At 36.8% G+C, this 24,146-nt stretch overlaps 1 protein-coding gene across 2 annotated transcripts in view; it reads left to right on the top strand.

The window, feature by feature from the left end:
- WASHC4 (WASH complex subunit 4) overlaps positions 1 to 24,146 on the top strand; it is a 63,543-nt gene that overhangs the window by 10,006 nt on the left and 29,391 nt on the right. The window contains exons 7-16 of one of the 2 annotated variants that reach the window (XM_030938304.1): positions 1,534 to 1,616; positions 3,482 to 3,524; positions 4,034 to 4,137; positions 5,045 to 5,165; positions 9,183 to 9,306; positions 9,414 to 9,541; positions 10,306 to 10,466; positions 16,996 to 17,122; positions 21,408 to 21,533; positions 23,813 to 23,920. In XM_030938304.1, the coding sequence (XP_030794164.1) occupies positions 1,534 to 1,616; positions 3,482 to 3,524; positions 4,034 to 4,137; positions 5,045 to 5,165; positions 9,183 to 9,306; positions 9,414 to 9,541; positions 10,306 to 10,466; positions 16,996 to 17,122; positions 21,408 to 21,533; positions 23,813 to 23,920 (1,125 nt within the window). Of the gene's footprint in view, positions 1 to 1,533; positions 1,617 to 3,481; positions 3,525 to 4,021; positions 4,138 to 5,044; positions 5,166 to 9,182; positions 9,307 to 9,413; positions 9,542 to 10,305; positions 10,467 to 16,995; positions 17,123 to 21,407; positions 21,534 to 23,812; positions 23,921 to 24,146 lie in introns of both variants that reach the window. The other variant, XM_030938305.1, reaches the window with a different exon arrangement.

The following is a 24,146-nucleotide window of genomic DNA, read 5'->3' as shown; positions in this document are numbered from 1 at the left end:
CCTGGCTCTGTTTTAGTTAACGTTTTCTTGATTTATCTTTTTCCATTCTGGCAGCCCTTCAGTGTCATGTTTTAGTTGGGTTTATTTAAAACTACATATATCTCGGCCGGGCGCGGTGGCTCAAGCCTGTAATCCCAGCACTTTGGGAGGCCGAGACGGGCGGATCACGAGGTCAGGAGATCGAGACCATCCTGGCTAACACGGTGAAACCCCGTCTCTACTAAAAAATACAAAACACTAGCCGGGCGAGGTGGCGGGCGCCTGTAGTCCCAGCTACTCGGGAGGCTGAGGCAGGAGAATGGCGTGAACCCGGGAGGCGGAGCTTGCAGTGAGCTGAGATCCGGCCACTGCACTCCAGCCCCTGCGACAGAGTGAGACTCCGTCTCAAAAAAAAAAAAAAAAAAAAAAAAAAAAAACTACATATATCTGAATTTCGCTTTTTTAATGCAGTCTGACAATACCTGTTTTTTAATTGCTTAATTTATTCTATTTGTAGGTTTATCTTATATAGTCTGTATATATATCTGGGCTTGTTTCTGCCTTTTTACTTTGTTCTTCCTATTTGTCCTGCATTTTCTGTTCTTTGCTTTTATTAAAGTTTTAGAAGTTTAATAGGACATGTAAAACTGTAGCTATTTAAAAATAAAATGCATTATTTATTTGAATTTTTAAAAATGCTTTACATCATTTTTAGATCTCACAGCTGCATAAAAATTCCATTTTTAAATATTCAGCAAATATGTTTTGTGAGCCTAGTATATGCTAGAAACAGTTATTGGTGCGGGTGATATAGCAGTGCACAACACCAACAGAAATTCCTGTTCTCATAGAGCTTAAAATTTAGATCAGCATAGTTTTAATTAGGTTTTAAATACTTCAGATACACACTATTTCTGTAGGTTTAAAAGTCGAGAGCTTCTGAAACGGATTTTCAGAAAGTGTAGGGTATGTTAGATACGAACTAATTATTTGATGACAAACGTATCCCTAGGATAAGTGATACAACATTTCACTTGCTGTGTGCCAAGCCTGCTTATACATACGATTACAGGTGATCAATGTTTGAAGTTGTTTTACAGTGACTTCTGGAAACCCCTTCCTGCCATCGTTGTACTTTCTATACTGGTGGCTTTTGAGCTCCTTCATTCATTCAGGTGTTTATTCATGTAATAGGATAGAAATTTATTGAGAAGCAGGTGAGTGTTAGTCACTATGCTAGGCAGTGGATATCAAAGAAGGAATGAGACAGCACCTATCATTTAGGAGTTATATGAGTAACTACAATATTAGACATGAGATAGTAGTATGAATGAAATGCAGTGGGAATAAAGAGATAGGAACGACCTTGGAATGCAGGAGGTGAGTTAAGTGTTGATTGCTTGAGGGATGCTTGAACTTGTCTGGGTTTTGGTTAACTGGAGGCTTTATTGGAAAACTGTTTTGTTTTTATTAGAGTTGTTACTGTAAATTTCAGTAAAAAATGGTGAGATTTAAAAAACAACTTTGTAATATATACCCACCTTGTCATTTCAGGAACTGTCTTGTTTTGTTACGAGGTGCTATGAAGTGGTGATGAACATAGTCCACCAGTTGGCTGCCCTCTATATCAGTAACAAGTAATGGATTTTAGAAATATTTTTGCTTTTATAATAGAGATGCAGAAAATGTTCTTTCTAAAATTAATGACTTGAAGTAGTTTTTCTTTCATTCAGCATTCGTTGAACACTTATATTTCAAACAGTACTTGATGTGTATAATGCATAGGTTAGTAAGACGCAATTTCCACCATGGTGAACGAACCCATTGTCTGTCTGAATGAGAGTGTGTGCAGAACAATCTTAAAGAAATTTGACCATGTAGAGGAAGGCTAACATGGAATTAGTACATGTTCTGTGTTCTCTCTCTTTATTCCTTTCCTCTTTACACGAATGGTTGCCTGACTCTAATGGAGTCACTTGAGACTTTTCTTAGACTACAGAATCTTGAGGGTTGGAGCTAGGGAATCTACATTGAAGAAATTTTGTGAGTAGTTCTAATGATTTTAAATATACCCAGTAAAATATACCTTAAATATACACTGTAAAATTTATTTAAATTAAAAAAGAGGGGATTTAATATGGAGAATTGGTTACACGGGAGTTGGAGGGCTGAAAGGACAAAGAGAACAATGAGGTCATCCAGAGGAAATAGATGCCACCTCTCCATCCAGAAAACAGAAGGGAAAAGATTGAGGTTACCAGAATCTGGGAGCTTGGAGAAGAAGCCTCATGGAATTGGTGCTAATGCCTCTGAGGAGGTGGTACCGCCTGGCTGCTGCTGGACCGTTGCCCTAAATCAAGAAAAATGATCACATTTTCATAGACCCCTTGTAGTTTTACTGCAAAATAATATCTCACATTTGATTGGTTCTTTATTCCTAAATTTTTTTTCCATACTTACAATTTAATTAATACAGTAACTTTGTTTAGCTCTACGACTAGGGATTATTAATGATGAGAAGAGATAACTGAGACCTGGAAGAGACAGCAAGAGTCCCTAGCAATTTTGGCACTGTTCTTTTGGTCACCAGCACATTCATTTTTCTTACTATACCATGCTCCCTAGTAACTCTTTATACTGGAGTGTTAACTGTTTCTTATTCTCCCATTTTCCACCTCAGTTAGGTATTTATGTTCTGTCTTTTCACTGAAGCTCTCATGGCAGGAGAGAATGAGAGTATAGCTCCCCCACCCTCTGCAGTACCTGATGGATAGTTCTAGGAAGACTCCCCCTCATCCAACCCCTGCCCTAGAAGGATGAAATTTATTTGAATTTTGTGTTTAAATTTAAAATATGCATTCTATCTTGTGGAATATCTGTATGTGCTTTAATATTATAAGTACTGTTTAAAACTTGTTGAGCAAAATGAGTAGGATGTAGAAGTGAATTTTTCTTTGATTTTTGACTTTGGTATAATTCTAGTAGTATACACTGTTTTTCAGTAGGGATGAGGACTCAAACAAACCCAACTGAAGAGAGGACTGATTCCTAAAGGCCAGTTTGGATAGAATAACAAAAATTGTAGTTGGTAATTGAGAAATTCTAGTAGTTTAGAAAGATATGAATACCACTTTTAATATTTCTCTACCTCTATCCCAAGATACATCATTTGGGTTTAAATGGGTAAGGTTCTTCATAGGTCACCTATCATCATAGCCCTACCCATGAGTGGGATATAGGCAAGAATACTATTAGGGTGGTGCAAAAATTATTGCTGTTTTTTAATCACAGTTACTTTTGCACCACCCTAATAGTATGCACAAGGTAGTTCTCTTCTTGGGAAAGTGGATTTGACGTTCTTAAATTTTAAATGACTAGAGCCTTAATAAAGATAAATATTAAAATTCCAAGATCATCTGCTCCTGTGAGTATTTGAAATAAGAATAAACTGACAAAAAGGAAAGTTTTTTTTTTTTTAAACTTGGTGGTTATTTTATTATAGGATTGCACCCAAAATTATAGAGACAACTGGAGTTCATTTTCAGGTAAAAGACATTTAACTTGACTTGTAAAACTGTAATTTTTACTATATTTTACTTTGGAGTTTGTATGGTTGGAGAGTATGACACTCATAACAACACTCTTAAAGGGGTGTACGTGTGTGTGTGTGTGTGTGTGTGTGTGTGTTTGCATTTGTTCTCTTTCATCTGTGAAGTTGATGAGTCATTATTAACCATTATCAGTGTAACTTCGTTTTTCCCAGTAGTGCCTTAATGCAGATTCCCTAAATGATCTCTTTGGACAATGAAATGAATCTGCAGTATTGCAATTAAGGATGAAATTTTGTTCATCTTAAAAAGAGAAAAGAGTTCTCTGTTTAAGACTAAAAGACTAGTAGTCCTTTCTGAGGATCCAACCTGTAGCTGAATAAACTGATTTACCCACTGCTTTTACTAATTCAGTAATTAGCCCAAATGATTTTACTTTAAACGTCTACATGAGGCTTAACTTCTAACTAGTGACTAAATGATAATCATTAAAGGTTTTTTGACAGACTATGTATGAGCACTTGGGAGAACTGCTAACAGTTTTGCTCACCCTGGATGAAATTATTGATAATCATATCACACTGAAAGACCACTGGACTATGTACAAAAGGTACACCAATTAAAATATTTTAAAATGGTCTCTTACTTTGGTTAATGTATTTGTGTTAGTAAAAAGGAAACAAATATAAATAATACAGATTTTCTAAAAGAGCTGGGGATTGATATTTAGAAGGAGCTCATATCAAATATTTTTATGAATACAGTAACCGTTCTTTAATTTCACATGAGTTTGTTGGGACAAGTATACATCTGTATAAAGCATCCTAATTCTTATAGTAGTAGAAAGTTAATTTGCCTAGCTTAGGACTCAGATTTATTTTTTTGCTTGGGTTCAATTCAGGTGACAGTTTTTCTTTCTTTTTCTTTTTTGAGACGGAGTCTCACTATGTCGCCAGGCTGGAGTGCAGTGGCGTGATACTGGCTCACTACAACCTTTGCTTCCCGGGTTCAAGTGATTCTCCTACCTCAGCCTCCCAAGTAGCTGGGACTACAGGCGTGCACCACCATGCCCAGCTAATTTTTGTATTTTTAGTAGAGACGGTGTTTCACCGTGTTGGCCAGGATGGTCTCCATCTCTTGATCTCGTGATCTGCCTGCCTTGGCCTCCCAAAGTGCTAGGATTACAGGCGTGAGCCACCATGCCCAACCCGACAGTTTTTCTTTCCTGAGCTTGGTTTTATTTTATATACCCTGAATTTTTTTAGACCATGGTTTATTTTATTCATGTTATAAGTACTTATTAAATGTCTGGTATGTACAGAGTATGAGGCATTTTAATTTAAGATGATATTAAAAAGCGTAAGAAAATCTATTAGGATTATTGAAAAACAAATTTTCAAATATATAGCGCCAAACAAGAAATACAAAGATAAAATTTTGACTTCCAGGAACATTTTTAATTTTTAATTTAAGAATTTATTCGGTGAATTTAAGATGTTTCTCTTAATTTCCACAAGATTACTGAAATCCGTCCATCACAATCCTTCAAAATTTGGAATTCAGGAAGAAAAACTAAAGCCATTTGAAAAGTTCTTGCTGAAGCTAGAAGGGCAATTACTGGATGGAATGATATTCCAGGTAAGTAGGTCTGTATCAGACTGTAACAACTGGGCTCATATTAGACGACAAAGCTCAGAATTACAGTAGGCCACTTTTATAATGCACTGTTAAAATATATTTTTCTTTAAAAAGTGCTTTGGCTTAAAATTATTGTTAGAGTACTAAAATATTTCTGTATCTAGTAGCCAACAAAATTAATAGTGTATTAGTTGTATCTAGAGTAAGAGTTTTAGAAAAATTATGTAAATGGATACAAATATTTGAGGATTAGCATCTAATCTGAGTAGTTAGGTATAGGCATATCTTGTTTTATTGCATTTCGCTTTATTGCATTTCCCAGGTAATTGCATTTTCTACAAATTAAAGGTTTGTGGCAACCCTGCATCAAGCAAGTCTTTGATCGTCATTTTTCCAACAGCACTGTGTTCACTTTGTCTCTGTGTCACATTTTGGTAATTCTTGCAATATTTTAAAGTTTTTCATTATTATCATAGCTGTTATGGTGATCAGTGGTTTCTGATGTTACTATTGTAATGTTCTGGGGTGCTACAAATAGTGCCCTGTAAGATGATGAACTTAATCGATAAATGTGTGTGTTCTGACTGCTTTATCAACTGGCTGGCTGTTGACCTGTCTTTCTCCCTCTCTTCAAGCCTTTTTATTCTCTGAGACACAACCATATTGAAATTAGGCCAATTAATAGCCCTACAGTGGCCTCTCAGTGTTCAAATGAAGAGTTTCATGTCTCTTAATCAAAAGCTAGACATGATTAAGCTTAGCAAGGAAGTCACATCAAAAGCAGAGATAGGGCCGGGCGCAGTGGTTCACGCCTGTAATCCCAGCACTTTGGGAGGCTGAGCCGGCAGATCACGTGAGGTCAGGAGTTTGAGACCAGCCTGGCCAAGATGGTGAAACCCTCTCTCTACTAAAAATACAAAAATTAGTAAGGTGTGATGGCAGGCGCTTGTAATGCCAGCTACTCGGGAAGCTGAGGCAGGAGAATCGCTTGAACCTGGGAGTCAGAGGTTGCAGTGAGCCAAGATCACGCCGTTGTACTCCAGCCTGGGCATCAAGAGGGAGACTCTGTCTTGCAGGCGGGGCGGGGACAAAAAAAGCAGAGATAGGCCGAAAGTTAGGCCTCTTGCTGAGAATAGTTAGCCAACGTGTGAATGCAAAGGAAAAGTTTTGAAGGAAATCAAAAGTGCTGTGAACACACAGATGGTAAGAAAGCGAAACAGCATTACTGCTCATAAGGAGAATGAGCAGTTTTGTTGGACTGAATTGAAAATCAAGCCAACCACAACATTAGTTTAAGCCAAAGCCTAATCCAGAGCAAGGCCCTAACTCTCTTTAATTCTCTGAAGGCTGAGAGAGGTGAGGAAGCTGCAGAAGAAAAATTTGAAGCTAGCACAGGTTGGTTTATGAGGTTTGAGGAAAGAAGATGTCTCCATAACATGAAAGTGCAGAAGCAGCAAGTGCTCATGTAGAAGCCAGTAAGTTATCCAGAAGGTCCAGCTAAAATCACTGATAGAGGTGGCCACACTCAGCAACAGATTTTTCAGTGTAGAAGTAACAGCCTTCGATTGGAAGATGCCATCTACATCTTTCATAGAGGGAAAGCCAATGCCCATTTGCCATTCTGAAAATCTTAGGACCCTTAAAAATTATATTACTCTACTCTGCCTGTTCTCTGTAAGTGAAACAACGAAGCCTGATGACAGCATATCAACATTGAGGCAAGACCCTCAGCCAGCAAAAAGATGATAGCTCACTGAAGGCTCAGATGTTAGCATTTTTAGCAATAAAGTATTTTTAAATTAATGTACTTCGACATAATGCTATTGCATACTTAATAGACTATAGTATAGTGTAAATATAACTTTTTGTTTTGATACAGAGTGTCACTCTTGTTGCCCAGGCTGGAGTGCAGTAGTGCAATCTCAGCTCACCACAACCTCTGCCTCCCAGGTTCAAGCAATTCTCCTGTCTCAGCCCCCTGAGTAGCTGGGATTACAGGCATGTGCCACCATGCCCAGCTAATTTTGTAGTTTTAGTAGAGATGGGGTTTCTCCATGTTGGTCAGGCTGGTCTCAAACTCCCGACCTCAGGTGATCCGCCCGCCTCAGAAATTTGTGTCACTCACGTTATTGTGCTGGTTGGGAACTGAGCCTATGGTTTCTGTGAGGTGTGCCTATATTGTGTTTGCTGTTAACCTCTAGGTTTAGGGGTTTGTTTTTGTTTTTGTTTTGGAATCTCGCCCTGTCACCCAAGCTAGAGTGCAGTGGTGTGATCTTTGCTCACTGCAACCTCCGCCTCCCGAGTTCTAATGATTCACCTGCTGCCTCAGTCTCCCGAGTAGCTGGGATTACGGGCGCCTGCCACTGCACCCAGCTAATTTTTGTATTTTTAGTGGAGACGAGGTTTCACCACGTTGGCCAGGTTGGTCTCGAACTCCTGACCTTGTGATTCGGCAATCTCAGCCTCCCAAAGTGCTGGGATTACAGGTGTGAGCCACCATGCCCCGTCAGGTTTAGGTTTTTAAGACAACCCTTAACAAGTCTGTTTAATTCTTCCTAGGCCCAGGGAATATAATTTGGGTTTGCACAGTCCAGTATGGTAGCTTCTAACTACATGTGGCTATTTAAATGTAAATAAATTAAAATGAAATACAAAATTCACTTTCTTGCTCATGCTAGCCACATATAGTTCATGGCTAGTTATCATATCAGACAACACAGATGTAGAATATTTCCGTCATCACAGAAAGTTCTGTTGGACAGTGCTGCTTTGAGCAGGTTCCACCAGAAATTGCATTATATTCCATTTATAATATATTTCAAGGTTACCTTTAGTTTATGTTTTACGTGATCACAGTTTTTAACCGATTGATCTCAACTCTTGTTTACAGTTGACCTGACCCTTTGAACAACATGGGTTTGAAGTGCACACGGGTCATACAGATTGTTTTTCAAGAAATGTATTAGAAAATTTTTTGAACATTAGCAACATTTTGAAAAAAACTTGAAGACAAATGGCTTAGCCTAGAAATATTTTAAAAACCTGAGGAAAAGTTAGGTATGTCATGAATGCATAAAATATATGCAGATACTAATCTATTTATGTGTTAATTGACTTATCCATAAGATTTTTGGTCAACAGTATGCTATTACTAGTTAAGTTTTTGGGTAGGCAAAAGTTATATGAAGATTTTTTACTGCACGAGGGTCAGTGTCCCTAATTTTGTGTTGTTTAAGAGTCAGCTGTATATCAATTTAATGTTATTTTTTTAATTTAATTTAATTTTATTTTTTGAGACGGAGTCTTGCTCTGTCGCCCAGGCTGGAGTGCAGTGGCGCGATCTCGGCTCACTGCAAGCTCCGCCTCCTGGGTTTACGCCATTTTCCTGCCTCAGCTTCCCGAGTAGCTGGGACTACAGGCCCCTGCCACCTCGCCCGGCTAGTTTTTTTTTTTGTATTTTTTAGTAGAGACGGGGTTTCACCATGTCAGCCAGGGTAGTGTCGATCTGCTGACCTCGTGATCTGCCCGTCTCGACCTCCCAAAGTGCTGGGATTACAGGCTTGAGCCAACGCGCCCGGCCTCAATTTAAATGTTAGTTCATTAGGTTAAGAAGATAATTTTTTTGTTACTGATTCTTTTTCCAGGAGACATTTCTATACATGCTATAATAAAGTTCTAGGAAAGTAATTATAAACAGTAAACATAAATTCTACTCATGAAAGTGCAAAGTAAAATAAAAAATATGCTTTATCTTCTATACATCTCTGAACATTGTGTGTATTTCTTTATACAGGATTATAGATTTGGATTCAATTTTATTACTTTCACATAACTAGTACCCAAAAATATAAATACATACATATTTTTCATTCACAAAGATCTAAACATTAGATTTCATTAAGAACCTGAACTTTAGTTTTAGTAAAATTTAAATGATGAATATAGAAATTTATCATTTAAATGTTTAATCGTTAATTATTGAGAGTCTGAATTTCTCTTTAAATGTTTCCTATCTAGGCCTGTATAGAACAACAATTTGATTCTCTCAATGGAGGAGTATCTGTGTCAAAAAATAGCACTTTTGCTGAGGAATTTGCACATAGTATTCGGTCAATTTTTGCAAACGTGGAAGCCAAGCTTGGTAATGTAAATCTCATTTTTTGTTTTTTGTTTATAAAATTTGCATTTCCTTAAAAGCATAATTGAAGTGTAATTGTTCTGCTTTCTCTTATGTTATTGATTTGTAAGGAGAACCTTCTGAAATTGACCAGAGAGACAAATATGTTGGAATTTGTGGACTCTTTGTATTGCACTTTCAGATTTTTCGAACTATTGATAAAAAGTTTTATAAGTCTTTATTGGACATTTGTAAGAAGGTAAGAGCTTGAAACTTATTTTTCAATTTGAGTAGATTAAAAAGATTGCAGATAAAACTAAGTATTTTAAAATGCATTTTATTCCTGTTTATAAAAATAATTTAAAAGTATTCTCTTGTAAAATTCAAGTATTCCAGAAATAAGTAACTTAGTGAATGAAAATACATCATATTTCTACATCATATTACTACATACTGGTAGATGGTGTTCAGGTTTGTTCTGTACATTAACTTTCTTTTAGTGGTACTAGTACTACTTTTTTCTTTTCCTTTTTTTTGCCACTGATTTTCATTACTGAAGATGAAGAAATTTAAAATATATTTCTTTCTGTGTCTTTGTTATTTTCATAATGTGGCACCTGATTTCAAAACTGAAAGATTAGTTTATGTGTAACATCGAGTAATAGTGACTATGATAACCCAGCCAATTTTTTAAAAACTTATATAAAATGAAACTAAAGGACGTGAAGATTCAAGTTTCTATTTACTTGTTGCATTTTTTTATCTGACAATCCATGAGAGGGTGTTTTGTGTGTGTGTTATTTAATACTTAGGGGAATAAAACTGTCATGCTCAACACCAGATGTAGAAATGCCTTAACTCTGCCACAGTGAAAGATATTTGTCTCATAATATATTAATAAGTATTTTTGTGGTTATTTTTTCTTGAAATGAATTGTCTTCCATGTGTATTATAGAACTTTTACACAACTTATTGTTTAGCCTGCATTTAATGATTTTTCCCCTTTTCCCTTTTCTGTTTCAGGTACCAGCCATCACTCTAACTGCTAATATTATTTGGTTTCCTGATAGTTTTCTGATCCAGAAAATACCAGCAGCTGCCAAACTTCTAGACAGAAAAAGTCTTCAAGCCATTAAAATACACAGGGATACTTTTCTACAACAGAAAGCTCAATCACTTACCAAGTAGGTTTTATAAACAAGTATAATGAAAATATTTAGATATTCTTTATTTTCAAATATTATACTATAAATGTATAATACTATTTGAGTTATTAAATGTACTTGCTAATTAAGGGTCAGGCAATCTCCAGGAGATTTGTTTTCTAGAGGTTTTTTGTAAAAAATATTTTACACTTAAGGTCAATTTAAGATGTGGACAGATTATACTTTATGGATACAAATGCGTACATACATAGTTTTTATCATCTGTGTTAAATATTTTTTGTCTAAATGAAGTGAAGTCTCAGATTTTGTTGCAGTGGATATCATTTGATGACATTAAAAACGTGTGTCCATGGTGATTTTGGGAGAGGCTGAGTTTTTCTTGATGTGCTTCCTTTTTCCCCCTTTATTTTTATTTTTATGAAAATAATATATGCATATATATAAAACATCAAAAAGTGCTAACACTTAAAGGGAAAGATAATTCTTCCCAGTTCCTTCCTGTATTTCAGTCTTGCTCTCCAAAGGAACACTTTTAACTCTTTGTTTCTTCTGATATTTACATCCTTATTTTTTGTTTATCTCTTATTGTGTAAATTTTCAAATATACACAAAGTAGAGAAAATAGTATAAAGAGCCCCTACATTCCCATCACCCAGCTTCAACAATTAATTTATTGCACATTCTTTCTTGAGTATAGGGCTAAAATCCCATGTTAACTTGGATAAAGCTTTTGAGTGAAATGACACAGGACTCTGCTGCTGGCCCCATCCTGGTGACAGATTTTGTTTGTGATATGGCTGGATGTAATGGGGATACTTATCCACTTTCTGTTGATTTTGACTATCAAAGGGAAGATGGGTCACTACTATACGTTGGGGGAAGGAAGAGCATGTCATTTTTAGTACTGCCATGTCCTCTGATTAAAGTGGAAAACTACCACCAATTTAGGCAGGTCTACTGATTTCAGAACTCTAGTAGATATCCTAAATCAGGTTTGAAGAGGGATAAAAACAAATGTTTAGATTTAGATTAGAGAGCTGAATTAAGTAATATAAGATTTAGAGACATTTATCTTTCCATTTGAGTAGCAGTAAGTAGGGAAAAATGTGTGTATTTTAGTTCTTGGAATGTTGATGTTTTGTAACAGTGTGATGCAGTTACTCAAAATGCCAATACATACTTAGCTTACATTAATAACTGTAATACCCAGGTTGTAGAAACTAGTTATAGTACAGGTTGAGTATCCCTAACTGAAATGATCCAATACTGGAAACTTTTTGAGTGCCATTGTAATGCCCAGTGGAAATGCTCATTGGAGCATTTTGGATTTCAGATTAGGTATGCTGAACTGGTAAGTATATAATACAAATATTCCAAGATCTGAAACACTTCTGGTCCCAACCATTTTGGATGAGGGGTACTCATCATATATCTAGGTCATGGGAATTGATAGTTCCATTAATTTGGCTAATTAATGGATTATCCATTAATCCATTAATGAATTATTCTATTCCAAAAAATGGATAATTCCATTAATTGTTTTTTTCTTTTTCCTTTTTTTTTGAGACCAAGTCTTGTTCTGTTGCCCAGGCTGGAGTGCAATGGCGTTATCTTGGCTCACTATAACCTCTGCCTCCCAGATTCAAGTGATTCTCCTGCCTCAGCCTCCCGAGTAGCTGGGACTATAGGTGCCTACCACCATGCCTGGCTAAATTTTTTTTTTTTTTAGATGGAGTCTTCCTCTGTCACCCAGGCTGGAGTGCAGTGGTGTGATCTCAGCTCACTGCAACCTCCGCCTCCTGGGTTCAAGTTATTCTCCTGCCTCAGCCTCCTGAGTAGCTGGGATTACAGGCACATGCCACCATACCCAGCTAATTTTTGTATTTTTAGTAGAGACGGGGGTTTCACCATGTCAGTCAGGCTGGTCTCGAACTCCTGACCTTGTGATCCGCCTGCCTCAGCCTCCCAAACTGCTGGGATTACAAGCGTGAGCCACCGCTCCCACGCCCGGCTAATTTTTATATTTTTAGTAGAGATGGGATTTCACTATGTTGGCCAGGCTGGTCTTGAACTCCTGACTTCCGGTGATCCACCCACCTTGGCCTTCCAAAGTGCTGGGATTACAGGCATGAGCCGCCACACCTGGCCTTTTTAAAATTGTTTGTTTGTTTTTAAACTTTTAAGTTCAGGGTACAAGTGCAGGTTTGTTACACAGGTAAACATGTCATGGGGGTTTGTTGTGCAGGTTACTTCATAACCCAGGTATATTCCATGGAATTTTTATTGGTCAGCTCATAGCTGGTGTTCGGTGGTGCCATGTTTTGAGAGGGTCACAAACTGCAGTATCCCTAGATAAAGCTGATCAGGATGTCAGAAGGTCTGAGAAGCATGCCTTCTTGTTTATCTTCTCTTTGTTAGTGTCTGTATAGTTTGGCTTTTAAAAGAGAAATCTGTGGAATGATGCAGTGGGTTTCTTTCAGTATTTTAGGGGCATTCGGAATGAAGAGGGAACAGATTTGATCTCTGTGGCTTCAGTAGGCTAAACTAAAACCAAAAGGTGAAGATGACAGATAGTAATGATAATAATTGCCAACATCATGAAGCTCTCAACTCTGTGGCAGACATTATGCTAATAGCTTTAAACATATCATGTTCCATAAAGCATGTAACAGTCTTCTGGCATAAAATAATAAATGTAACAACTAATGTTTATGGAGTGCTTACTATATGCCAGTAGCTATTCCAGGAACTTCACACGTCTCCTTTAATGATCAGAAAATTGTATGAGGTAGATATTGTTGTTGTTGCCGTTTTATAGATGAGAAAACCCTACAGAGATTAAACTTGCCCAAGTTTAAACAACTAGTAGATGGCAGATGCAGACAGTTCAACTCTACAGCCCAGGCTGTTAACTACTACCATAAACTATTTTTATCCCATTTTTAGATAAAGAAAATGAGGCTTAGAAAAATGAACTTTGCCAGGTCACACAGCTAAGTACATGTCAGAGGGGGCATTCAGACCAGTGCCAGTCCTATTCTAGTGCCTCTGCAGCAGGTAGCGTTGTGTAGGCTGCTCTGTATTCTCCTTCACTAAAGCTGTATAGGCAGAATATAGACGACTGTCAGTCCAAGATCTGTGGGAAGTGAGTCTTATTAAGTGGACAGTTGAATAAGTTGACTTGAAAGACTTATCACATGATGGAATTTTGTTTCTAAATTATTTACTACAGAGCTCCATGAAGATGAAGAAAAAGGTAACTGAACAGTTACCTTTTTCAGTCTCTTTGCAGTTATGTCAAGTAAACCTAAAATTCACTAAGGTGAAACTCAGGAGAGAGATGATGTGATCAGCATGGGCTTTGTCCTGACATTTTAGAGAAAGTTGAGGGGGTGTCTAAGAGGTGTCCCGAGGTCTTGCTTCAGAGTTTACGTGAGTAGGGAGCAATGGAGAGCAATAAGCAACAGTTTTCCTGCCCCCACACTATACACCAGACCCCAAGTGGCCAGTGTCCCAGCTGCGTCCTTGACTGGGGTCCAAGGTTTGTGGATTTTTGCATTTTGCTTTTGATTCACAACCATTTTAACACTGGAAAATACTGCCTTTAGAGGACAGAGGTCTGAATCTTCGTTTCAGCCCCCCATGTTGACATATAGGTGTTGACACTGTTTAGTACTTTATGTTGGGGCAGGAGATTTTGTTTTTTTACCTTGGTATTTTTCCTGTTTGTACTTTGAAATGCACCTGACAATCTAATAGGTCACTTGGTGATTTTTGTACTCTTTGTCAGTTAACTTGCTTTTTGAAACTTGAAGCAATTTCATTTTTATATATTTATAAGAGGTAAAGATCATCTGTCATCTGGATGTGATCACAGAGTGATGGGCAGAAGTGACATATAAACCTCTGCATTATCCTATAATCTTACCTAAAACTGACTGAATGCCGTTCACTATGTATTATTGCCTTCTTCAGAGTGTTATTGACGTAGTTGCTCATCAGGGAGAGTTCCATAGTCTTGCCTAGGTCTCTTTCTTTGGTCCTTGCTTATGATTTTTTTCTGTTCTCTCCTGTACACGGTATTCCTGCTGAGTCTTGATCACAGCCTCCTCCTCAAAAGTGAAGGTGTTGCTCTAGGATCATGCTCTCTGTTTTTAAAAAAGGACCAGGCTTTTAAAAAATGATTCCTTAAAAAAGGAGTCATTCATAAGTCAAACAACGTTTCAGCACCATTCTAAGCAAAGCCACAAAGTACGACTATTTGTGTTTTTCGTCTGACGGAATTATGGCTCTGTAGAAACCATTTTTCTCAGATTTTGTGCTAGGGTTTTACCTCCGTGAGTCACATTTATTAGAGACTTTGGCAGGATACCTCTTTAGATTGAACTCTTGAGACTGACAGATTGCCCGGCAATATGGCTAGCCACTGACCTCAGTGTGGGATTCTAAATGTAATTGAGTGTCTTTAGTTCCTTGCCCTGAAGAGCTGTCCTCTAGCTGATTCTAACCTGTAAGAATGGGACATTTCTTTACCCTGTGTAGCTAAGGAAGATTTGAGTTGGTAATGTCTGATTCCATAAAGGAGAATTGTCCATTTTGCATACTAAGTTTTTGTTTGTTTGTTTTTGAGACGGAGTCTCACTCTGTCGCCCAGGCTGGAGTGCAGTGGCGCGATGTTGGCTCACTGCAACCTCTTCCGCCTCTCAGGTTTAAGCAATTCTCTTGCCTCAGCCTCCAGAGTAGGTGGGACTACAAATGTGCGCCACTATGCCTGGCTGATTTTTGTATTTTTAGTAGAGACAGGGTTTCTACTAAACCCGTCTGGTTTACTAAACCCGGCTGGTCACGAATGCCTGATCTCAGGCAATCTGCCTGCCTCGGCCTCCTGAAGTGCTGGGATTACGGGCGTGAACCACCGTGCCCGGCCACATACTAAGTTTTTTAAAGAAAAGTATAGCTTAAACAGCTCGTGAATACAAAGAGGTTCCGAACCATCTTGAATGAGATTGAGTTGGGAAACATTGATGGAGTGATTTAGTATTTGTAATCATCCCAAATAGTAGAGAGAATTACATTTTTATTGCCCTAGTCTTTCTGGGATGGAAAAACTTCCTGGATGTGAGCTTGAATCTTGCCTGAACTTACGATCTTGCTGCCTACTTAACTTCTCTGTGTAGCAGTTTCTTGTTCTGTGTGGAGGTTGTAGTACCTGCCTCATAAGGTTAATGTGAGGATTGAAAGAGGTGGTGTGTGTGTGTGTGTGTGTGTGTGTGTGTGTGTGTGTGTATATGTAAAGTTCTTGGAATAGTAGCTGTCATATAGTAAGCATTCAATAGCTATTAGCTTTTATATTCAGATTCTTTTTTTTTTTTTTTTTTTTTTTTGAGACAGAGTCTTGCTCTGTCGCCCAGGCTGGAGTGCAGTGGCCGGATCTCAGCTCACTGCAAGCTCCGCCTCCCGGGCTCACGCCATTCTCCTGCCTCAGCCTCCCGAGTAGCTGGGACTACAGGCGCCTGCCACCTCGCCCGGCTAGTTTTTTTTTGTAGTTTTTAGTAGAGACAGGGTTTCACCATGTTAGCCAGGATGGTCTTGATCTCCTGACCTTGTGATCCGCCCGTCTCGGCCTCCCAAAGTGCTGGGATTACAGGCTTGAGCCACCGCACCCGGCCTATATTCAGATTCTGACCACTTCCACTGTTACTATTCTGGTTCAAGTTGTCATCCTCTTTCTTCTGCATTATTACAGTAGCTTTCTAGGTGGTTTTCCTGCTTTTACCATTGCCCCCTCTGTAGTTTATTTTCAACTCATCAGGTCCTCTTAAAACTAAAGTTAGATCAAGTTACTTTGCTTGGATCCTGTAGTGGCCTTCTGTCTCAGAGTCAAAATCCCTACTCCTTGCAAGTCCTTCCACAAATCCCTTCCCCATCTTACTTTTCCAGTCCCCCACTCCCTCCCTGTGTATCTCGCTGATCTAATCCCTGCTCACTGTGCTTCAGGTATACTGACTTTTTTGTTATTACCTGAACAAGCCAGACACATTTCCAGATGTCTTAGGATTTTGCATTTGTCGTTCACTGTTCTACACTTCTCGTATATTTGCATGAATTACTCATTCATCTACTTCAAACTTTGGCTCAAAATCACCTACTCAGTGAGCCTAGTTTGATCACCTCCACCCCAGTCCTTATCCTTTTTCCCCTGCTTGTATTTCTTCTGTAGTATGTATGTTTTAATTAATTTAAAATTTTACTTACTGATTTCATTATTATACAATTCTCCTTTCTAGAATGTAATCATCATGGGAGCAGGGATTTGTATTCATTTTATTTACTGCTGATTTCACTGTTGTATTCTCAGTACCTGTATACACTAACAGTGCCTGGCATGTTTGTTGAATGAGTAAATTATGTATGTCTATATGATATTTATCTTTTGAAAACCAGAAAGATGAAGTGACTGCTGCAGAGAAATAATGTACTCCAATCAATATCAAGAAATGGAAGTAAATTTTCTTTGCCAAGTAACCCCAGTATTTTCCTTTGTTAGAGATGTACAGTCTTACTACGTCTTTGTGAGCTCATGGATGATGAAAATGGAATCTATTTTATCTAAAGAGCAGAGAATGGATAAATTTGCTGAAGATCTCACCAACAGATGTAATGTTTTTATACAGGTAGTTGCATCTTATAATATTTCGGGGAATTTTTTTTGTTAATCTTATAGAAATTAAACTTGGAAAAAACTGAACAAAGAGTAGAGTCTGTTTTTGTTTATTGAAACAAATTGATTTGGTTATGTTGGGATCTGTGTGACTTACTAATTTAAATTTTCTAACAACCCATTCAAAGCTCTACATTCCTTCAAAACTTGACTATTTAACTGTACCCTAGAAGTTTTGATATGTTGTATTTTTATTATTTATTTCAAACTATTTTAAAATTATAAACTTTGTGGGCTTTTTGAAAGATTTCCTTATTTTGAACTATATGAGGATTTTCTAGTTATTTTATTATTGAGTTGTAGCAATAATTAAATAATTTTAGTATTTTGGAGTTTGCTTTATTATCTAGCTTATGGTCAACTTGGGTAAACATTGCACATCCACTTGAAAAGAATGTATAATTTGTATTTGTCAGTTGTAGCATTTTGTATATGACAAGAGGATCATATTTATTAATGATTTTTGTCTGTGTATTTCAGATACTGAGAGTTGTGTTAGAATTTCCCACTATTGTGGATTTGTCTGTTTATCCCTTGTTCTGTAGTTTTTATTTTGTGTATTTTGAAGCTAAGTATATAATGTTTAGAATTGTTCTGTCTTTCTAGTAAACTGGACCTTTTCTTGTTAAGAAATATTCCTTGTTATCTCTTGTAATGCTTTTTGTCATAGGTCTCTTTTGTGTGATATTAACTATAACTGTTTTAATTAATGTCTGCATGGTATTTTCTTTTTTGATCCTTTCACTTGTGGCCTTTCTGGCTCCTTATATTTAATGTGTGTCTTCTGTAAGTAGCATAAATTTTTTCTCCTATCTGATAATCTTTGTTTTTTTTTTTCATAGTACTATTTTTTCTGTATGTCCTTGTTGATATATTTGGTTTTAAACTGCCACCTGACTAGTTGCTTTGTATTTGTCTCGCTTGTTCTGTGTCCCTTTTCTTTTCCTCTCTTGTTCTTTTTTGGAGTATTTTTAATTTTATTTCTCCTCCTATTAGTTTAATTCTATATTATTTTACTTTTCTTTTAGTGGTTACTCTAGACATTTAAAATGTATCGTTTACTCATTTAGCTCTAATATAAATTAGTTTTACCACTTTTCTGACAGTGTAAGGTTCTTAAACAGCTTTAATTCTGTTTATCTGCCTCTCACCTTTTGTGCTGTTGTTGTATACTTGAGTTCCTCTGTATTTTAAACCTCACAAGGCATTATTATTGCTATTGTTGTTTTTATAGTCAGTGTTTATTTAGATTTACTCATATTTACCTGTTCTGTTGCTTTTTATTCTTCCTACATCTCTTAATTTTCATCTTCCTACTTGGGGAATACTTGCTAGTATTTCATTAATACAAGTCTCTGTTGATGAATTGTAACAGTTTTTGGTCTGAATATGTCTTCATTTCAATCATATTGCTGTGTTAGAATTCTAGGTTAGTTGGGTTTTTTTTCTTGTAGCTTTTAAAGGTGCCATTTTATTGTCTTCTGGTTTCCTTTGTTTTTGTTAAGAAGTCAACTGTAGGTCTGTTGCTTTTACAATATGTATCTTTCTTTACTTTTTGGCTTTTAGTAGTTTTCCTACAGTGCCCCTAGGTGTGGTTTTCTTTGTGTGTTTGTGCTACTTTGGGATCAGTATAACTTCTTGAATTCATGGAATATTCTTTACCATTAACTGTTCAAGCATTACTTCTTTTCTATTTCCTCTGTTTTAATTCTTCATCTATCTCTAATCTGCTGTTAAATTCATCTACTGAGTTTTAAATTTTAATAATTTTACTTTTCAGTTGGCTTCTTTTTTATAGTTTACAGTTCTCTTCTGAGATACTTGATTTTGTGTTTTATTTTCTTCAACACATTCAGCTTATTTTGAAGCACATGTCTAATAATTTCATTATTTGGCTATTTCTCTTATCTGTTGTTTCTCTTGTTTTTGTACATCTCTTACCTCTTTATATACCTATTTTTTATAGAGTGCCACACATTGTATATGAAAAGCTGTAGACATAATTTGAGGATCTGGATCTTTTCTTCCTCCACAAGGGATTTGTATTTGTGTTTGCTTTTGTACACAGCTAGTCTAGGACAGTTAGCAACCCAGTATATCAATCTAGTAGGTTGATCGAGACGATTTGAAGCAGAATTTTGATCCTGTGATGGTTGTTTAATTCACCCTTACTTTTTGGGGGCTTACCCTTCAGGACCCCAACTCAGAGCTTAGGTGGTTTACGAAAACCAGCTCTGATGAGCCCCGAGCTCCTATTTTTATCTCCCTTCCCTGTGAGATGTTGTTGAAAGATATGTTTGACTTTTGTCTTTAGAGCAGATGCTTTAAGAGAAAGCAACCCTGAATGCCAGGCTCACTTCTCTGAGTTTCTGTCGTTCCAGATCTTGGCCTTATATTTCCTTGTTTTTTTGAATCCTCTGATGCCTTAGGAGGCATTTTTAAACCATTTTGCTCAGATTTTCTAGTTGTTCTCAGTGGGAAGGCTGGTCTAAATTGTTTATTCTGTCATTAACTAGTACAGACTCCAGACTACCCTTTCCCTTACAATTTAGATTTCAAAATACATCCCTTCACAAATTAATGGTTATCTGGGAATGTGCTAATATGGGCCCTGGAGTTCTGTACTTCAAGTACCTCTAAAAAAGGGAATCCTTCTTTTTCTGCCTGACTTAGAGTTAGATTTTTGCTGTTCCTTGTTTGTGCTTTTTAATTTTTCCCAGGGCTGCACTAGGGTAGGGTCTGATGTAATAGTCCTGTAGCCGACAAGGTAAGATTTTGTGGCTCTTTCTGCATGTATGTGCCAAGCTTTGGTCTTACTGTCACCTTTCTTAGGATGCTATCCTCTCTTTGATTTTTTCATTTTGTTAATTTAGCACATGCCTGTTTGCCACAGAGAAACTTTGTGTGTGGTTCAGAGGAACTCCTATTTTGTGCTGAGTATCATTTCTTTAGTGAGCCGCTGTTTCTGATGGGAGAATACATTCTCTCACATGTGGTGGGACAGGAGTAAAAGGTTGAGGAACACTGGCATATAGCTTCTGCCCCCACCTCCTTCATGTATCTACAGTAACATAGTTAAGGTTCATTGCTAAACTGTACATGTATCTCTTTTGGGAACTTTATAGACCCAAAGAATCTCCGTCATTATCTTTGTGTTTTTCTGTGTTTCCCTTTTGGGTTTAAATGAAAAACTATTTGAGAAATAATATCCCTTTTTTCCTATTTTCTTATTCCACCGTTTCACTGAGTTTAATACCATTAAAAGAATTTTAATACCTCACAAGACCTGGCTTCCTTCCTGAATAGAAGGGGAGGGGAGAATCTGTTCTCATTGGCCTGGAAGGAGAGAAAGCCTAATTGGCACCAAACTAGGCAAGGAGGAGATAGCAGATGGATTGTGTTGATTGGTCTAGGTGAATAGGAAAGGGGGGACTTGGCTTGGAACTCAGAAATTTCTGTGCCTATATGTATTGACTGAACAGCTCTCTTTCTCCTTATTTTTCCATTTTTAACTCCTTAGAGTCCTCAGCTCTTGCCTTAAGTGGCAACAGATAGGAGTCTTTATTCTCTTCCCTGGCAGGTAAGATAAGGATGAATAGATACCTTTCTAACATCCAAATTGTTTCACTCAAAGCTTTTCTAAGGGAAAGAGTCTTTTTTTTTTTTTTTTCTAGACAGAGTCTTCCTCAGTCGCCCAGGCTGGAGTGCAGTGGCGCGATCTCGGCTCACTGCAATCTCTGCCTCCCGGTTTCACGCCATTCTCCTGCCTAAGTCTCCCAAGTAGCTGGGACTACAGGCGCCTGCCACCATGCCGGGCTAATCTTTTTTGTATTTTTAGTAGAGACGGGGTTTCACCATGTTAACCAGGATGGTCTCCATCTCCTGACCTTGTGATCCACCCACCTCGGCCTCCCAAAGTGCTGGGATTACAGGCGTGAGCCACCACGCCCGGCCAAGGGAAAGATTCTTAAGCTGTGATTACACACTATTATTTTGACAGTACTAAACTTATGGTATGTGACAGGATAAATAAACGGTTAGGGCTGTTTTGAAACTTAACCACCATGTATAACATTGTCTCTGTGAGGAAGAGTATCTCCAAATCTTAAGAGCTGGCTTTAAAATGAACTTTAGAAGCATATAGTTACTGGTAAGTTGAGGAATAACTGCTGTTACATAGATAATGAAATCTTGAAGAAGTCTTTCCTTGTGATTATAATCAATGTTTTCCTTTACAGGGCTTCTTGTATGCATATAGTATTAGTACCATTATTAAAACCACAATGAATCTCTACATGTCCATGCAAAAGCCAATGACCAAAACCTCAGTTAAGGCGTTATGCAGGCTTGTTGAACTTCTCAAGGTAGGTTTTAGATTATTTTACTTTGCCATCATAATTGAGAAATGACCCAGGCTTAAGTTAGGATAATCTTGTAAGATTTGACTACATGATTATATGAGAACAGAAAATTATGAGAAAGTACTTCTCTCTCAGTTGAATAAAGGAACCAGCCATTTAAATAAATTTCTGAGTAACTACTTACGACTAGTCATTATATTTAAACTTTACTAAATAAAGTTAATATATCCAGTTCACACAGTAAAAAAAAAAGTTAAGGTAGTGAGAGAGTAAAGAAAGAAAATGGAAAAGTTAACTTTAATATTATTAGTAAAGTTTTACTCATGGAAGTTTTAAAAAGGTTACATGAGTTAAAAAAAAACTTGTCTACCATTATCCATTATAGTGTTTACATGCGTATGAGGTTAGTTAACATAAGGCTATTTATTTTGTAATTTAGGTTAAGTGCTGTAATCTTGTGATTTGAACAATAGACTCCTTATAGAGGTGGTCAAATGAATTAAGAATTAGTACACCTATGCAAGTATGGTAACGTGTTTCTTAGCTTACTTCTGTATTGGAGAAAAAAGCTGTAGGCAGGAAAGCCCAGTTAACCTTTTGTAAAAATTGAAATTACAATTTGCTGGTAAAGTTTCTCCTAAATAATTGACTAGATTTGTTCAGGAAATAAAGATTTTTCTTTTGGAGATTCTGCTTTTGGATTTTCAGCCTTTTTTTCTTTATACTATTTGTTTATAGATATTTTACGTTTTATTTTTTATGAACTATAAATACAGATGAGTATATGTATATGTTAGAATATGTATAAATATGTAATACATAAGTATGGTTTTAAAATTAATAATAAACACCTAAATACCCACTGTCCCACTTAAGAAATAGAATGTTACCAATATTTTCAAATACTGTGTTTCTTCCTAATTGTATCTCAACCTGTCCACCTCAGAGGAGACTACTGTCCTGAATTCTATGTTTATCATTCCCTTGTTTTTCTTTTTAGCTTACCAAATATGGATGAATCAATAAAACATGAATCGTTATATATGTTTTTGAAGTTTATATTAGTGGAGTAGTACTTTATTTTTTGGTCTGCTTTTTTATTCAGCATTTTGTGTTTTACTCAGCATTTTGTATTTGAATGTATCCATGTTGGGAGGAGTAGCCCATCTATTTTCATTGTTGTGTAGCTTTCCTGTGGATAGACTTTGGGTTGTTTCCAGTTTTTGTATCATAAACAATGTTGCCATCCTTGTATGTGTTTCTTAGTGTACTTGTGCAGGAGTTTTTCTAAGGAATTGTATACCTAAAAGTTGGTTACTGGATTATATGTTACGTATATGTTCAGCTTTTCGAGATGATGTCACATTGTCTCTATATACAGACTATATATATATACATACACACACACACACATACACACACACACACACCTCCCACAATACATTAGAAAGTTACATTAGAAATAAAATTGTATTTCCAATTGGCCAACTCTGGTATTATCGAGCTTCATTTTTTTTTAATGTAAATTAGTGAGTATAATTGGTTTTGATTATGATTTTTAATATTTAACCCCTGATTGTTAGTGATGGTAAATATCCTTTCAATTACTTATTAACTGTGTTTCTTTTTTTGTGAAAAATCTGTTTATGTCTTTTCAGTTTTTTAATTTGATTGTGTGCCTTTAAAAAACAAAATCTTTCATTCATTTTGGGTCTTATATCCTGAACATTAATCACTTGTACCTGGTAGATATTTTGTGATACATCGGCTTGCCTTTTTATTGTCTTTATAGAGACTTTTGATAAACGAAAGTGCTTAATTTTAGTATAATTGAATTTATCAGTTCTATAGTTTGTAAAGTTTTTGTTTTGTTTTGTTTTTGAGACAGAGTCTCGCTCTGTTGCTCAGACTGGAGTGCAGTGGCACGATCTCGGCTCACCTCAGCCTCTGCCTCCCAGATTCAAGCGATTCTGCCTCAGCTTCCTGAGTAGCTGGAACTACAGGCATGTGCCACCATGCCTGGCTAATTTTTGTATTTTTTAGTAGAGACAGGGTTTCACTATGTTGGCCAGGCTGGTCTCAAACTCCTGACCTCATGATCCACCTGCCTCGACCTCCCAAAGTGCTGGGATTACAGGCATGAGCCACCGCGCCAGGCCTGTAAGGTTTTTTTGTATTTCATTTACAGATCACTTCCCTAGCCTAAGGTCATAAAGATCTTCTATAATTTTGCCTAAAGTTTTTAAGTTGATTGTCACAAAATTATTTCTGATTCTTTTTAGGCAATAGAGCATATGTTCTACAGGAGAAGCATGGTTGTGGCTGATTCAGTTTCACATATAACACAGCACCTTCAACATCAGGCTCTTCATTCTATTTCTGTGGCCAAGGTATGCAAATTAATATGTATTTAGCATAAGTATGTTATCTTTTTTGTTCTTCCATTGTTTTATATGTGTTTTCTGGTTTACCCTGTTTATTCCATTCCTTCAAACATAATATGCTTGGTTATTTATCTCCATAGTATTTTACAATTTTTACTTCAAGTTATTGGCATTATCTTTACTGTGAAATTGCAGCACGTAATACTTTAATACACTTCTGGAAAAGGATGTT

This window comes from Rhinopithecus roxellana, chromosome 10 (genome assembly GCF_007565055.1).
Source record: "Rhinopithecus roxellana isolate Shanxi Qingling chromosome 10, ASM756505v1, whole genome shotgun sequence".
Classification (NCBI taxonomy): domain Eukaryota; kingdom Metazoa; phylum Chordata; class Mammalia; order Primates; family Cercopithecidae; genus Rhinopithecus; species Rhinopithecus roxellana.
Note: the sequence above shows the minus strand (reverse complement) of the source record. Positions and strands in the feature narration are given on the sequence as shown.